We start from the raw sequence: 16,093 nt of genomic DNA on the forward strand, positions 1-16,093 counted from the left end.
CCTCTGTTGCTGTTGCGGACTCGCCCATTTATTGTTCTGTGCGCACCGTAAAAGGGAAAATGGCTGCAACGCCATTTGCCCTCCCTCCACCGGCCACCACAGCCAGCACACGCGCGCGCGCCGGGCCAGGTCGCGCCAATTTGCTTCCGTCTCTCTCCTGGCTGGACGCACCCAGGCGATTTTCTGTTTGGGCGCCCAAAGTCAAAGAGCATCTCGACACACAAGCAAGCTCGAGCAAGCCCAATTATCCACGCACCATTCGTTTTCTACACCACACCGCGGCCTCCCCTTCATCTCCTTTGCCGTCTCGTCCCCTCAAACAATGTTCACGGCTGTCCAATAAATACCCCTTCTCACTGCAACATCCTCTCCCTTCCTTCCCCAGCTCGGCGATGGCCTGCCGTGCGCCTCAGGCCATCGTCATGTCTGGACGACTGCCCCCCTCAACAGTCACGCATGTCTTGCGTCTCGTCGGCACGTCGTACCTCGACAATGGTGCCGGACCATCGCGACGAGCGTTTAAAGTGCTCCCCCGCACTTTACTGGTCCACGTAGGTCGCGACGTTCGTTGCCCTTGTGGCATACTGACAGCGCAGCCCACCGTTGCGACCTTGCAGGCTTCGCGGCGATTCGTTTCGTCGGCCCCTGCTCCGCCGCCAGCAGATTCTGATGAGACCACTGTGGTGCCCACCCCAGAACGTCGCCCACGGGATCCAAACCATCCACGATTCTCTTCTGATCCAGAAGTCAGAAGGACATCGACAGAGCCAGCCTGGGCGCGCTTGCCTGAGGACAAAAGGCAGAGGCTTTTTGGTGACGCACCTCGACCTTCACCAACACAATTCCGGGAATGGTTTGACGCCCTCGAGAACCCAGCCATGATCCTGCCTGCAGACCGACTGGTTGCCGTCTTGAAAGTGTTCAGCACCACAGAAACGACCCAGGACGACTGGAAGTGGCTGGGCCTGGTGCTTGCTGAGGCCAACCGAAAGGAGAACTGGCAGTGGGCCAAGCTGCCCGGTTCTGAGCAGATGTTTCGTCTGCTCCGCGGCCTGTCGTTTGCCCACTGCGAGAAGTGGGACGCAGCTGCGACGAACATGGCCCTTGGTCTCAAAGCGTCTCTCGTTGCCGGTGACCTCAACCAGCAGTTCCGCTGGCTTCGAACTCCCGAGTTGGACGCTCTCGAGGAGTACACTGTCATGCTTTGGATGAAGCGGCGAGTGGAAGATATTGGACGAGTTGTGCGGTATGCCGGTCCCCACTGGCACAAGACCCTCCTGTTGATCCCCGGAACCCGTGACATCCACCCAAGCGCGCGACGAGCACAGGAGATCGTCTTCACCGCTCTCAACCAAATCCGTGACCCTGCCAAGTACATTACTGTCCAGATCGAGGACAGAGAACACGCGTCCAATTCTGTCTACACTCTCGCCATCATCCTCCTAACTGGCCTTGTTTCAGATCGCTTGCGAAGCAGTGACGCCTTTACATTTTGGAACCACATCATCAAGCATCGGGGGGCAGTCAAATTCATCTCGCCTTTCCTAGGCTCAAAGCTTGCCATCAACCTGTCGTCGGACAAAAAGAACCTGGCAGCCAAGGAGGTTTTCAAGACGCTCTATGAGACGTTTCCCAAACTTTCGCACTCTGTGCTCAGTCGTCAACTCCAGTTCCATTCCATGGACGGCGATCAGCAACAGGTCCAGGTCGTGTGGGCGAAGATTACAAAGAGCTTCAAGCCCACAACGAATGACCGCATATGGGTCGCCTCTGTGTTTGCTGCTACAGGCGATATCGATGCCACTCGCAAGGCTCTTCGCAGCCTGTTTGGCGCTGGCTACACGGAGGATGTGGATGCCCTGTGCATTCTCACGCAAGCGTTTATTGCTGCCAGGGAGGCGGAGCCTGCATTTGCGGTTATTAAGAAGATCAACACCATTCAGCCCAGGTTGGCTCCACACCACCAGCTCCTGAGACTCTATGCCGCGCAGGCTGATGCTGCGAATGCCATCAACGTTTTCGACACGATCATCCAGGCAGGTCTCTCACCCACCGAGCCGTGCTACAACACCCTTCTTTCCGTGTTTGCCAATACAGCCGACTACGCGCACGCCCAAGAGGTGTTCAACGCAATGGTAAGGGCAGGTGTCGAGCCTTCTGCGAAAGCTTGGACTTCGTTGGTCAATTCCTACATCGAGGCTGGCGAGTTTGGGGGCGCGGCCGCACTGTCCGACAAGATTCCCCTGGAGCATTACCTCGATGACGGCATGTCAACAGCCATCATGAAGGCGTTTGTCTACGTGTCCGCGCCGCTTCCGCAAGTGGTCCGCATCTTCCGACAGCTTCGCTATCCGTCCGCTCAAGCGTGGGCGCTCATGATCCAGTCGGCCGCCGACTGTCAGGACATGGACCTCGCTCGCTCAATCTTTGAGGAGATGGACGCCAGAGCAACCGTCGACTGTCTTTCCCCGAAACCCAATGTCTACGTCTTCTCCATCCTGCTGCACGCCTACCTTCGCAAACACGACCGTGAATCGTCCCGTGCCGTTTATGACGCCATGATTGAGCGTGGAATTGTGCCCACCAGTGTCACATACGCTATCATTACGAACTCGTACGCCAAGAGCAAAGACCCAAACTCGTTCCAGCAAGCGCATGACTTTGCCACGTCCGTGGTGAGCAACCTCTCTCCTGACGAGAAGACTACTGCGCGCGGCAAGCCAGCCGAGAATGTCTTTGGTCCCCTCATTATCGCTGCAGGCAAGGCCGGAGACCTCTCGCGCGCTAAGAGCTACTACGAGACTGTGAGGGCTTCGGGTGGCACTTCCGTAATCCTCACCTCGCAACTCATGAACGCGTACCGTCACGCTCGTCAACCGCACGAGGTCTACCGCCTGTGGCTTCGTCTCTTCAAGGACACTATGCGTGCCATCCCGCGCAAGACGCCCAGCGACAAGGCATTCAAAGTCACCCGTTCGCGTAACAATGTGTTGTGTGTGCCGCTCTCGATCATGATCCGCACACTTGCCGACACCGGCGATCACGGACGTCTCAAGAAAGTGTGGCATGCTGTCCGCACAGCTGGTTTCGGCGTCGACGCTGCAAACTACAACCATTTTGCGGCGGCAAGTGCCCAAACTGGTGACATTGAAGGTGCTTTCCACATTATCGACCGTGTCATCATGCCCCGTTATGATGAGGTTCGCGAGCGTGAATACAGGGACATGCGCACTGCCAACGGTCTCGCCGGTGTCAACCTCGCGAGGAGCTCCGACGACCCCGAGTTGGTTTATGGCCCATTCCGGGAGATTTCACCCAACACGATCACACACCGGCTTCCCGAGATACCAGTCGACCGCGGTAACACGTGGGGTCGTTTCATTCTTGCTCAACGTCGCCATGCCATGAACATTATCAGGAGGAACTACTATGAAAAGTACCCTGCCGATGATCCTCAGGTTTTGACAAATGACGACGTCGCCGACCCCGACTTCCGCCCCAACCGTCGTTACCGTCGTCGATCACGCAAGGTGCCAGATTTCGAGCACGATCCGGACCAGCCAACGGCAGTCAACACTGAAATCATGTCCCACTGGCGGCCAACCGATATCATGTGGCGACCCGACGAGCGCACGCTCAAGGTTATCAACCAGGCGTTCCTCCAGCTCCAGATCGAGAACCGCCGTAGGGTCACCGAACGCAAGTTGGCGGTGTTTGGTGACTCGGCCAAGTTGTTGCCGCAGTACGGCAACCGACACGCGCCAGAGTACCGCAAGGCTCTCCTCGAAGGTCGCAAGGCCTACCGCGAGGCCGAAGCCGCGGAGCCACCTACGCCTGTTACCTTGCCGTACTTCAACTTCAACCCCACCGTTGTCAACTACGACGGCACCGTCAAGTTGATTACGCCTCACGCAATGATTGCGCGTATCCGCCGCAAGTATCCCCGCATCGTGCAGATGATGATGTGGCACCGCCGCAAGAACAGGCTCCGTACGGGTCGTGTCAGAATTAGAAAGGCGCTCCGCAAAAGGCGACAGCTTGCCTGGCAGAAGAAGCGCCGCTGGCTTGACTATCAGCGCAAACGTCGCTGGTAAATCCTCCGTCCTCCCCTCCCATCCCCACACTCTCCCCCCACCCCCACCCCCAAATCAACGCGCGTTCTCCCCTCGCTCCCCTTCCTTGCATCTACCTATCTCTCTCGCTCTTTGGCTCTCTCACTGCATCTCACTGGTGTTGAGCATACATTGCATTCATGGTCTGCCCTCCCCATTCATAGCATATGCATATTGGATCCCTCGTCGACTTGCCACACATTTTGAGAAACTGACCTTGGCTGCGGCCGGACCCTTTGGCCTGGGCCGCGTTTCCGATTGCGCGTGACGTCAAGCCGCGGATCGTCGTATGGTGCGGGCTCCTCCTATTTTCGGGTCACATATCCACTCAATCTCTCGAGGCCTCTTCTTCTTCCTCTTCTTTTATTCCTCCCACACGACCATCTCATGCTTCCCCTCAAACATCCTCTCCGCATAGCACGTACATCGGTTCTGGGGCGGGCGTCGCGCCTCGCCACACCGTCGCTGTCGGTTCTCTCGGCTACCAGCACCATCGGACGCATTCCACCGCGCCTCCCGTCGCCATCGGTGCGCGTCTTCTCCACCAGCCCGACGCGACACTCCCCTCCTCCGCCAGCCTCGGAGACGCCAGAGGAAATCACTGTCCCCGAGCGCGAGCATGCGTCGTTTTACATCTCCAATGTCCTTCCGATCCAAGTGAGCTCGCTGGACCCCCGCCCGTCGATCGCCCGACTTCGCGAGGAGACGTTGCTCGACGACCTCATAGCCATCACCAACGAGCTGCGCGGCACGCACGCGTTCCGCGTCGAGTCCTGGGAGGTTGCAAGGAAGGACGGTGGCTTCTTTTGTCATTTCAGCTACCTTCCCCCCTGTGCTGCCGACCTCCCACGACACGTACACGATCCGGCAATCCACACCCCGGAAGATGTCGCTGTCGAGCCCACTTCGCCCGCGAGCCTGTTCCTCCCACGCCTCATTGATGCGGCACACAAGCACGGCGGGTGGCCCCACTGGGCTGGTCAGTGGTGGGCCAACTTTATCGCTAGGGACAGCACCAACTCGCGCACGACTGACGAGGCGGGCCACCACCTCTACCGCGGCGACACGCCACCGGGCCAGCCGAGACCACCAGAGGACGTTCCTCAGCTGCAGGGCTGGCAGCGCGTTGCTGGTATCGGCCGCATCTGGATAGTGCGCGGTAGGCAGTGGACGGAGGACCTGTACCGTTTCCCATCGTCACGCCTTCGCGTCGAGTTTGACGGTCCCGACGTCAGCCAGGAAATGCTCTATCGACTGTTCAGGCCGTATGGTCGCCTGCTGGAGATCATACCGCCCGCGCCCGTGCCAGCAGGCAACCTGCGTTTTGCCCTGCTCCACTTTTCCCGCATCACCACTTCGGTGACAGCTAGCAACTGTCTGCACGGGTACAACTCGCCCATCAAGTCTGCCGACTATGACTTGAGAAAGTCGGGGGCCGACGGCGAGGAAGGGTCAAAGGTCCCCTCGTCTCGTCTGCGTATCTACTACGAGCGCCCGCTCAAGGCACACTACATTCGTGACTGGATCAGAGACCACCCGCGTATTTCCCTCCCCGTCCTGGCCTTCCTTATTGCCACGCTGTCGTACACCTTCTTCGACCCTATTCGCTCCTTCTTCGTCAGCTCGAACATCGAGGGTGTGTTCAACATCGAAGAGTACCCCGTCGTCAAGTTTGTCCGTGAAAACGTCTGGGCGCCACTCATGAAGTTGGTCGGAAGCAACAGGAGGGTCAACCGTCGCAACGTCGAGCACCTCGGCCGCGCGTCTTGGGAGGACCGTCTCGAGGCCGAAAAGTCGATCCAGAACTGGCTGTCAGAGTTCCCCAGTACATTCATTGTGGTCCTGGGCCCGCCCGGTAGTGGCAAGCACGACCTGGTCGATCATGTCATCAAGCAGGAGAAGAAGTGAGTTGTGTGCTTCCTGGGCTATAACTGACATTAGGCCCGCACTGGTCATCGACTGTGCCGAGATGGCGAAGGCCAAGACGGACTCAGCCCTCATCAGCGCCCTCGCCGACCAGACCGGCTACTGGCCCGTCTTCTCTTTCCTCCAGAGCGTCAACGGTCTCATTGACCTCGCCTCGGTCGGTCTCATTGGCCAAAAGGCCGGATTCTCGACGCCTTGTGACCAGCAAGAGCGCAGCATGCTGGACATTGTCAGTGGCGCGCTCAAGGACACGTCGGTGCATGCACAGAAGGGCCGTGTCGAGAAACAGGAGTGTGCCGAGGACCGGATCAATATGGCTGCCGACCGCGAGCACAAGCGCCACATGATCGAGATGGGCGTTTGGCATGACGGCCGCCTCGACTGCGTCGCCGGCAACGGTGTCATGAGCGAGCTGGGTGTTGGTATCGAGGAGCCTACCATCTACGACATGCCCGCAACCCCGGCACCACTCATGGGTAGCAATGCCCCGATTGACGGTGAAGGCGTCCCACCCCAGACTCCTGCTCGCTTTTCCGAGATCACGGCTGCCATCCAACAGGCAGCCGAGGAGAATGTCGACCCCCAGGCCGACGCGATCGCCACCTTGCCCATTGTTGTTTTGCGCAACTTCTCTGCCAAGCACGCTCGTGGTGACATGTGGAACGTACTCGCAGAGTGGGGCGCGTCCCTCATCGAGAACAAGATTGCCCACGTCATCGTTGTTGGCGAGGGCTCGATCACTACCAAGACCCTCACACAGGCTCTCCCCTCCAAGCCTCTCGACTCGGTCACGCTCGCCGACGCAGACGACTACAACTCGCTCGAGTTTGTGCGTGAAAAGCTCTCGACCAATGACCAGCCCTACAAGCTCTCGGACGCCGACAAGATGGACATTTCCAAGCTTGGCGGTCGTATGGTCGACCTCGAGCTTCTGGTGTACAAGACGCGCGGCGGCCAGTCCATCAACGACGCCGTCGACGACATTGTCGTTCGCAATGTTATCGAGATCCGCAAGGCGGCCTTTGGCGACGACACAGCAGAGGCCAAGGGCTTGCCGTGGACGCGTCCCCAGGCATGGAAGATTATCAACGAGCTGTCCAAGAAGGGCGAGCTGCCCTATGGCAAGCTTCTGGTCGACTGGCCCTTCAAGGGACAAGAGCCCAGCCTGCGCGCACTGGAGGAGCACGACATCATCTCCATTTCGTACACCGAGGGCCGGCCCTCGACTGTCCGCCCCGGCAAGCCCGTGTTCAGGCAAGCGTTTAACCGTCTAGTCAGCGACCCTCCCTTCCGCGCCAGCAGCCAGATCGAGTACAACAATGCGTTTATCACCAAAATCGAGACGGACATTGCCGCCATTGAGGCGGAACTGGCCCAGCTCCGCAGCATTACCGCCGAGGGAGACAAGCTGGGTGTCGGCGAGGGCGGCTGGTTTGGCATGACCAAGGGATCGGGTATCCACCAGCGCGCGCAGTACCTGCTCGCCAAGCTTGAGACCCTCATGACCAAGCTGCGCAATGCAGACGCCGACAGTGATGCCCAGAAGCTGGTGTTCTCGGCCCCACGACCCAAGCCGAAGCCGTCTACTGCTTAATTTACATAATACAATGCAGACCACTCTGTGTAAAACACAAACAGAAGAAGCACCTGTTGTCGCTGACAATGCATGCATATGGGTTGTGCGGAGAGATAGAGGCGGAGAGAGAAAAATGCAACACAAGGGGGGGGGGGACAAGACACAGTAATCGGCAAAAGAGTTGGAGACTAGAGCTTGAGACGCTTGGCGTCTGGGTTGGCCTCTTCGCGCTTCTTGCGCTTGGCGTCCTCCTTGTCGCCCTTGCCGACGACGGTGACACCCTTGCCAGACTTGACGAGGGCCTGGAGCGCCTCGTCCTTTTGCTCCTTGACGCTCTTCTTCTTGGCGTAGAGCTGGGCCGTGGCTCCCAAACGGGCCTTTTCGGCCTTCTTGGTTTTGCGGGCCTTGCCGCGGGCGCGACGGGCCTCCTCGGGCGTCTGCTCGGAACGGGCCTGGAGCTCGGTCGCCTTGGGGCCCGCGAAGAGCTCGTGTGGGGCCAGCATTGTCGTGGCCTGCTGGGTCGAGGGCAGGGCAGTCTCCATCGAGGTCGTGGCAATGTTCTCGACGGTGGTGATCTGGGCCTTGGGCTGGAGGCTTGTCAGTTGAATGTTCACACTCGTTATTCGCGCGTTACTCACCGCCTTGGGGACAAAGTTGAGCGAGCTGAGGGCGTCGAGCTTGTAGCAAATCTCGCCCCAGAGGTTCTCAATCTCGTCGTGCTCCTTGCGGAGCTTCTCGTCGCGGGGGTCCTTGGCAGCACCACCGGCAACCTTGGCCTGGAAGTCGTCCTCGTAGATCTGCGCGAGCGACTTGGTCGACTGGGTGTCCTGGAGCTCAAAGAAGCGCGAGGGGAGGAAGGGAGTGGGCTCGTATGCGCGCACACGCTCGGGAGAGTCAAAGTTGTTGTCGAGGATACGCTTCTTGATGAGCTCCTCAAGCGTGGCGACGCTCTCCTCGGTGATGACAGGGACGACCTTGGCGACGTGCTCAAAGTCGAGGTTCTCCTCGAGAAGCGAGTTTTCAGGACGGGCACGGGCCGAAGCCTCACCCATAAGCGTCCAGTCCTTGGGACCAATGGCCTCGCTCTCCAGCTGGGCAATCTGGTCTGCCAGCTCGCGCTGTCGCCTCTCGTGCGTCGAAAGAACCTTTTCGCTGTCCTCGTCGTCCTCACTGTCGTCAAACAGGTCGCCCTTGACGCGCTCCATGGCATCACGGGTCTCGTCAATGTCGTCCTCGTCGGGCCACTGAACTGGCTCGTCCTCGTCGTCCTCGTCGGCAAACGCAGACTTGCTCTTCTTCTTGCCCTTGCCGCTCGCCTTGCCCTTGCCCTTGCCAGCATTTCCTGTCGCCTCCTGTTGGGGAGGTGGTGCGAAGAAGTCGGCGTAGGAGATGTCTGGTTGTCAGTTATCTTCGCACGAACTCGGTAACTCACCGGCATCGTCATCGCCCTCCTCCAGGAAAAGGTGGCCCACGTCGTCGAGGTCGGCCTCCTCATCCTCGTCGCCTCCCAACCTGCCCGAGGTAACGCGGGTAGCCTCCTGCTCCTCGGTCATGCGGTTGAATTCGTCGATCGAGAAGAACTGGTCGTCCAAAGTCGGGTGTTGAGCCTTGCTGGACTTGCGAGGCTTGGATGGGCCAGCAGCGGAAACATCGTCGTCGGACTCGTCGCCAGAGCCCATGGCAACATCGCCCTCCTCATCGGATCCCTCCTCCTCTTCATCTTCGTCGTCCTCGTCCTCGTCATCCTCTTCCTCCTCCTCGTCATCCTCCTCGTCCTCGTCCGATCCGAGCGACATGTCCTCGTCCTCGTCCGAACCGAGCAACTCGTCGTCCGAGCCCTCCTCGGCGCTTCCCAGGTCACTGGCACTGTCGCCCTCATCGTAACCCTGGTCGCCCATCATCTGCTTCCACTCCTCGACTGTCATCTCCTCGGTGCTGTCGTCGTCGTCACCATAGTCGCCAAAGTCGCCATAGTTGTCGCGGGTCCTCCTCGTCGTCCATCTCGTCCCTCTCCTCGCCGGTGCCAACCTCCTTGACGACACGGCAGATGCCCTCGGCACGCAGCTCGAGCTGTGACCAGACCTGTTCCGGGTCCATGCCGTCGGTGGTGAGGACGCTCAACGGCGTGTAAGGGAGGAGCTCGGTCGGGTCGGGCACAGCGGGCTCATCCTCGCCGCCCTTCTTGGTGGAGGAACGGAGCGAGATGGCAGGAGGCTGGAGGATCGAGACAAGGAAAGGGTGCAGGTGAGGATGGGACATGGGCTCGAGCGAGATGGCTACGGCCTGTCAGCTAAAGGTCGCCGTGTCTAGTATAGCTGCTGGTGCTCACCGAGATCGAAGATGCCCTTGGCAGCCTCAATCGCGCCCTCTGCAAGCGCCGCGTCGCCTCCTTCGCCCGCAAGGTTGTGCTCCTTGCTCTCGAGGAGACGCGCGAGGCGGTCGAGGCTCTGCGGGATGTCGAGCTGGTCTGTATCGTTGGCCATCTCGTCGGGTGGTGGTTGTTGTGTCGAGGAGATGTGCGGTGGAGGTGCTGTGACGGCCCAGAATTTTGAAACTGGCAGCCAGAGAGAGGTGATCTCAAGGGCCCAGGTGGCGGCGCGGGACCAAAATGGGCGCTAAATAGATTACGTCACCTCGCGGAGGTGGAGGCGGGGACAGTAATCATCAATCTTCGCTAGTATATCGGTTAGTATAACCGCCTCTCATTAGAGAGTTTCCTAATAGGATCATCGCGGTAGAGCAGGGTTCAACTCCCTGGCGGAGAATTCCTTTTTGTCTTTTTGCGCCAAGAATCGAATGAGGACAGGCAAACTACAGGTCTGTCTGTCTCATGCCGTCTGGTTCGCCACTGTAACCTGCGTTTCCAGTTGAAAATCCTTGGGCGAGCTGGGTCATGGGCATCTTGTGTAACTGTGGCTTCTCCCGGGTGCATTGCAGCGTACCACATGTGTGGCAATTCACGAGGACACACGCAAGCGTGTGGCACCAAGGGGGATGGGTGTTGGTTGGCCTTGCCAGGCCTTGTGGTCCCCGCCCGGGCCTCAATCTCTTCATCTCGGCGACTGGTGAGCCACAGGCAGCAGTGCCAACCAGAATGAAGCTTATAGCTGCAATATCCTCCATGCCCCTCTCTGTACCCAGCTCTGTGGCACATCCAACGGCAGGTATGCGGAATAATCACGTAGTCCACAGACACCATCCAAACCCACCTTCTCACCTCCCCGTCCGGAAACGTTACGCTGCTCCAATCGCCACAGATCGAGATGCACCAGTGTGCAGTGGCACCACTGTCCATTCCCGACCTGGAAAACACACCATTGCCAACGGCATGTTCATGCCTCATCTCTAGTGTGTATTTCGGCCTGTCCAGGGTGAAAGCCAGGTGGCGGGGAATGCACACCGAAACGTAACGGGAAGGATGGCGAATCTGAGCATGAGCACAACGCTGGGACGCGGGACGAGATCCGAATCGGATCTGGGTACGTTTTTTTCCCAGCCACGCATGCACGCACGTTGTGTCGTATGCTTCTGTCGACGGCGATCTGGGTAGATCATGTCTTGTATTGTGAACAGGCGGTGACCTTGGGTCGCCGGAGAGTGGCAGCGTACATTCCAGGTTGAGGGGAATGTAACCCGGCAACAATCCCTGCTTCCGCGCATCTGTCACTTAGACACTTGAAGGTGCCACGAGGTACAGTGCGCAGCACGCATGGTCAGCTCTCCCCCTTTCCTAGCTTTCCTAGCTTTCCTAGCTTTCCTGGCCATGCCCCTTTGCCGTCCCCGTCAGAATGTAGCCCAGCAGCGAGCGCATTGCCCAGAAATGTCAGTACCATGTTTCTGCGCAAACCCCGCTCCCTCATAAGCACTACTTGTATCATGTCATCCTCGTCCTGTATCTTCACAACGCGGCCGCCCACCGTGCGCCGCCTAACACCGTGCTTTCGGCAATGGTGCCGTCTAGAGCTGGTTGATGCGCTGAGTGACGCGCTCCTTGAAAGTGGAGTCTGGGGGATACGGGTCAGTACAAATCCAAACTGACGCGCGTGTAGTTTGTCCCCTGGGGGCCACTCACAGGCATTGAGCAGGGTCTGCTCGTTGATCACAATGTCGGTGGTGTCGGGCTTGGGACGGGTGACGCGGCCGGCGATGGCAGCGGCGTCGGTCTCGAGGATGATTCTGGAGGAGTCAGTCCTTGATCGTTGGCTGGAGGCGGGGGAGGTGGGATTTTGAGACCTAGATGCGTGGCTCCATCTTTCACGAAGGCTGCTAGGATGATCTGAAACAGCTAGCAGCCTCGCGGCAAGGGAGCCTACGCTCTGCTCACATAGAGCCAGAACCGTCGAGACTGGATGACCGCGATTATTGAACATCCAGCCGACAGCACGACACCATATGCTCCTTCTCGATCCCCTTTCCACCGCACTTCCATTCTCTGACGCGGGCGCGCTACTCACCCATCATCAATAGTCTCGTCCGCGGCAAGGAGGACCAAGTCGAGGCTCTCGAGGACGTTGCGCTTCTCAATCTGACCGCGGAGGAGGAGAGAGACCGAGTCGTGGAAAGCGGTGAGCGCAGACTGGAGCATGAGCTCGTTCGAGGTGGCCAGGGGCCCAACGACGTGGAAGTGCAGGTCGGTCGAGGCGCGCGAGAGGATCAGGTGAGGAGGGAGAGGGTGGATGTCGCCTGTGGGTGCAAAGTGGAGGGAAGTGAGGAGGTGGATGGGTGATGACAACAGCAGGTGAGGGCGGAGACGAAGGATCCACACGGCGCGCAGGCATAGGGGACACCAAGTAGAATGGTACACGGCGTCGATATCAATAGACGAAAGCGTAGACGACCACCATTAGAGAGAAGAAACACCATGGTCAGCGCCCAACTCTACACGCGACTAGACACTTGACGTACCAGCTCCTCGCCTAGTCTTCTCAAACACGCTCTTCTCAAACGCCCGCTGCTCCTTGTAGGTGTGCAGTCCAGACATTCCTGGTCCACCGGGTCCGGCGCCAAGCTCGGCGACGATGCCAGTCTCGGCAGAGGTCTGGTGTGGGGGAGCATAGTACTTTGCGACCACGCGGTTGCCCTCGCTGTCGAGGATGAGCAGCGCAGTGACCGTGTAGAGCGAGAGGTTGGCCTGGAGTACAAGTCAGCACGTGCTTGGCGGTGTATCCGTCATGCTGTGCGCACCATGATGGGCCGTTTGTGGTTGGGGGGAGGACGGGGTAAAGAGGTGGTTGTTGAAATCGAGACGATGAGGAGGTGGTGGTGGTGGTTGGAATGAGCGTGTCAGGCCGCGTTCTGAATGTTAACGTGGCAGCCAGGCACGGATCACAAATGGGTGTGGTGGATGCATTACAATTTTGGGCTAAATTTGTTATGAACAACTATCTACCACTGCAGCTATTTACAATTACAACCATGGGGTATAGCTCTCCCATATGCAGCATGCTGTTTTCTCTCTCAAACGTCCTGTCCCTCCACGTCCACATCCGGCGCCATGGACGACACACCCTCCAGGCCGAGCAAGTTGGACGCGTCACCGAATGGGGAAGCTGTCACCGACTTGATGGCCACCGCAGAGGGATCAGGCAGGAGACCGATTGGCGAGCCTAGCCCCGGCTTGGCTGCGAGTTCCTTAATCTTGTCCTTGTCCTGCTGCTGCTCGTCGGACATGATCTTGATCGGGTCGCCAACCAAGACAGTGTGCCCCGGAATAAGGCTGAGGGCGATCGAACCGACGGTCGAGGTGACCAAACCGGCCATGCGACGTGAGAGCCAACTGAAGCGCTTGGCAAACGGCACAAATGTGTCGATGACGTCTTGAACGTCCACAACGTCACGCACATGGGTGGCTTTTCCCACCTCATTGAACTCGACGATGGTAGAGACGGGCAGGTTCCAGCGGAGCAGGAAGTCAAACTCACTCAGCAGAGAGGCTGCAAGCGAGTAGACAAAGGAACGTTGTGGGAGGTCGAGGGTGGCAAGCGAGTCGGTCGAGTCGGTAGGGGTGACGAGGCCGCGTGGTGAGGGCCGTTTGATAATGGACGGGAACAGACTGAGCGAGATGACATGGTCGATGAGCGCAATGTGGTAGCCTTCTGCATGGGTTAGCCAAACGAACTCGACCAGGTACACCCACCATAACACTCCATGCACCCAATGTCGCGGCACTCGGCAGAAACGTCCCAGAGCTTCCACCACCCGTCGTTCTTGTGGTCACGGTGAACTACGGGCTGTCGGTTACCCGAAGTCTCGAGCCACTCATCTACCGGGTCAACCACGCGCTTCCCCTTGGCGTCTCGTGCGCGGGCCTCGACAGCTGGAATCTCGTCCGAGCTGAGGAAGACGCCGCGAATGCGGGATGTGAGGTTGCGGGCGTGAAGAAGCATCGAGGAAGGCGTGAATGACGGCACATAGGCGGTGGAGAAGAGCTGGAGGAGAGCAAAGTGGGTAAGGACCGATTGGCGTGACGACAGACGGATGAGTGGGTGGTCGTAGACTATTTTGGTGGAGTCAGCACGGACCCGAGGTTTCTAACCGGCGCTCTGCTGGACACGTACCGCAGTCGCCCTCAAACCACTGTTCGACAACGCGCTTGACTTCCTGGCCTTGCTCGGACCACAAGGGGTTATCTGACGAGAGGTCTTCACTACCGCGATAGAGCACACGGTGGATATCGATAAGGGCCTCCATGGGATCGCCGGCAACTCGGCTCCACATGTCTGGGTCCCACTCGTGACCCATCAGGTCGCCGGAACTGGCATCGCACTCTCGTCCGTGGACGTGAACGTGCTCGCCCTCACCTTCAGGTGGGACGGGGAATGGCGCGCGGTGTGCACGCGACATCTGCCGTGGTGGAGTGAGGGGGTCGACGTCGCCGGCTCCGGTCCCACTTGCAGACGCGTGGGCGTGGTACGAGTGCAGCACATGGCGGAGTTGAGCGAGCGAGGTGCGCGACGCCGAGCCGTAGAACGAGCCTGCACGATTGAACGGTGTGCTGTGCCCGGAATATCCCGTGTCGAGGACAGACGGGTGTCGCGAGTGCATGGACAGTGTCTCGCCGACCAGACCGGCGCTAGATGGGCCCGGGCTGTACGTGGACCGATCGGGAATGTAAAAGCGGGGCTGGTGGCGACTCAGTGTTGGATGTGGGAGGTCATACTCGGACGAGGCGAACGTGTAGTAGGACATGGTGGACAGAGGAACAGCAGCAGACGAAGACGAAGCGCTGGTGGGGATATCGGCGGCAAGGTCGCGTCTACGTAGGGGCTCCACCGCGGGGCCCGGACGCCTTGGATTTGGAGGTGGCAGGATTGGTTAATGGGTGGTGGTAGGAGGGGATGCTCCTGCCAGAAGTGGCGGTGACAGCGGAGACGTTTGCGAGAGTGAGAGAGAGGGGGCGATGGATGGAGAGGACGATGGGGGGGGGATGCGGGTGGCAATTGACAATGTGATCGACACAGCAGCCAGGAAGCAACGGCGGCGGGGGTGGCGGGAGTGTGCCGAGTGGGGAATGAAGCAAAAGGTCAAAAGAGCCGGGGGGGATTCTCCAGGCAGACGGACTGAACCAAAAAAACCCGAGTGCCTTTTAGCGTCCTTTTACGGCAAGAAAACTGTGTCTGCACAAGAAAGAGTCGTCCATCCCCCAATCTAAGCTCGAGAGCTCTAGAGTATGTCATTTTCTACCAGCAACCTGGGTTGTTTCAGTATACAGGCAGTATTGCCTGCCCCGCGCTGCATAGAGTTAAAAGACACCACCCACCCCCACCACGTCAGGGCGATCAGCGGCACACGCCCCCACCTTTGTGTCTTCCCCGGGTATTCCAAGATTAAATGACGCGCAAACATCGCGTCCGTCCCACCGTGGTGGCCACTTCCTACGTGCATCTACTGCTTTAGCGCTAGCCCTATTCGCCCATCGATCTAACGAACGTGCTTACTGCTCTGCGGCTGCTAGCGACCACTCTGGCGCTCACCACCACCATTGCGGACGCACTTTGCTCCACCATGCTCGCCCATCGTCGGTGCTTTGCGGCCTTGGATGGTGTGTGTCGCGGACAACAAGCCACACCCAACGCCCACCCGTCACTCTCCCGGCGTGCCCAGCGGCCAGCGGCCAGCTCGCTCCCACGGCCCCACACGACCTACCGCCCATACAGGAAAGTGGCACTCACAATGCTTACGTCTGCGGTCGTCTCACCTACTACTTACGCCCGAAGCCGAGATAATCCGTGTCTGTGCACGAGACAACAACGCCCCCGCCATCGGTCGGGAATGGCCAAATGGGCTTGCAAAACAAACTGGGTGTCATTCGCTGCCCCCCATAGACAACCCCACCGCATGTGCCAACAGACAACAGACCATAGCCGGCTTACAACTGAACCGGTGGCAAGGGGCCCAGAAGGTGCCACCCACATCGTTCGACAGCCTCGACCAGCCCGCACAATAGACGTGACGCAGCAATGGCGGTGGGGTGGGGATG

General features: G+C 59.0%; 4 protein-coding genes and 1 non-coding gene across 5 annotated transcripts; 2 read left to right on the forward strand and 3 right to left on the reverse strand.

Annotated features, from left to right (window-relative positions):
* Positions 1 to 59: 59 nt before the first annotated feature.
* On the forward strand, positions 60 to 7,632 carry YME2 (mitochondrial escape protein 2; the record flags this gene model as incomplete). Its single annotated transcript, XM_028623341.1, has 5 exons — positions 60 to 551; positions 597 to 4,090; positions 4,531 to 4,640; positions 4,690 to 6,016; positions 6,054 to 7,632. 5 exons carry the CDS (start codon positions 60 to 62, stop codon positions 7,630 to 7,632), a joined length of 7,002 nt encoding a protein of 2,333 aa, XP_028476274.1.
* Positions 7,633 to 7,802: 170 nt separating this feature from the next.
* Positions 7,803 to 10,097, reverse strand: EHS24_008012 (uncharacterized protein; the record flags this gene model as incomplete). The annotated part of the gene is made up of 5 exons (XM_028623342.1): positions 7,803 to 8,201; positions 8,253 to 9,007; positions 9,047 to 9,542; positions 9,643 to 9,890; positions 9,944 to 10,097. The coding sequence occupies 5 exons, from the start codon at positions 10,095 to 10,097 to the stop codon at positions 7,803 to 7,805; spliced, it is 2,052 nt and encodes a 683-aa protein (XP_028476275.1).
* A 185-nt stretch (positions 10,098 to 10,282) lies between these two features.
* EHS24_008013 lies at positions 10,283 to 10,379 on the forward strand. Its single transcript has one exon. It is a non-coding gene; the product is annotated as a tRNA-Glu (tRNA).
* Positions 10,380 to 11,571: 1,192 nt separating this feature from the next.
* Positions 11,572 to 12,801, reverse strand: RET3 (Golgi-to-ER vesicle coat component; the record flags this gene model as incomplete). Its single annotated transcript, XM_028623343.1, has 6 exons — positions 11,572 to 11,618; positions 11,687 to 11,880; positions 11,939 to 11,959; positions 12,069 to 12,297; positions 12,520 to 12,745; positions 12,799 to 12,801. 6 exons carry the CDS (start codon positions 12,799 to 12,801, stop codon positions 11,572 to 11,574), a joined length of 720 nt encoding a protein of 239 aa, XP_028476276.1.
* Positions 12,802 to 13,071: 270 nt separating this feature from the next.
* Positions 13,072 to 14,802, reverse strand: EHS24_008015 (uncharacterized protein; the record flags this gene model as incomplete). The annotated part of the gene is made up of 3 exons (XM_028623344.1): positions 13,072 to 13,709; positions 13,751 to 14,110; positions 14,172 to 14,802. The coding sequence occupies 3 exons, from the start codon at positions 14,800 to 14,802 to the stop codon at positions 13,072 to 13,074; spliced, it is 1,629 nt and encodes a 542-aa protein (XP_028476277.1).
* Between the last annotated feature and the right edge of the window lie 1,291 nt (positions 14,803 to 16,093).

This window comes from Apiotrichum porosum, assembly GCF_003942205.1.
Source record: "Apiotrichum porosum strain DSM 27194 chromosome Unknown scaffold_6, whole genome shotgun sequence".
In the NCBI taxonomy this organism is placed as follows: Eukaryota; Fungi; Basidiomycota; class Tremellomycetes; order Trichosporonales; family Trichosporonaceae; genus Apiotrichum; species Apiotrichum porosum.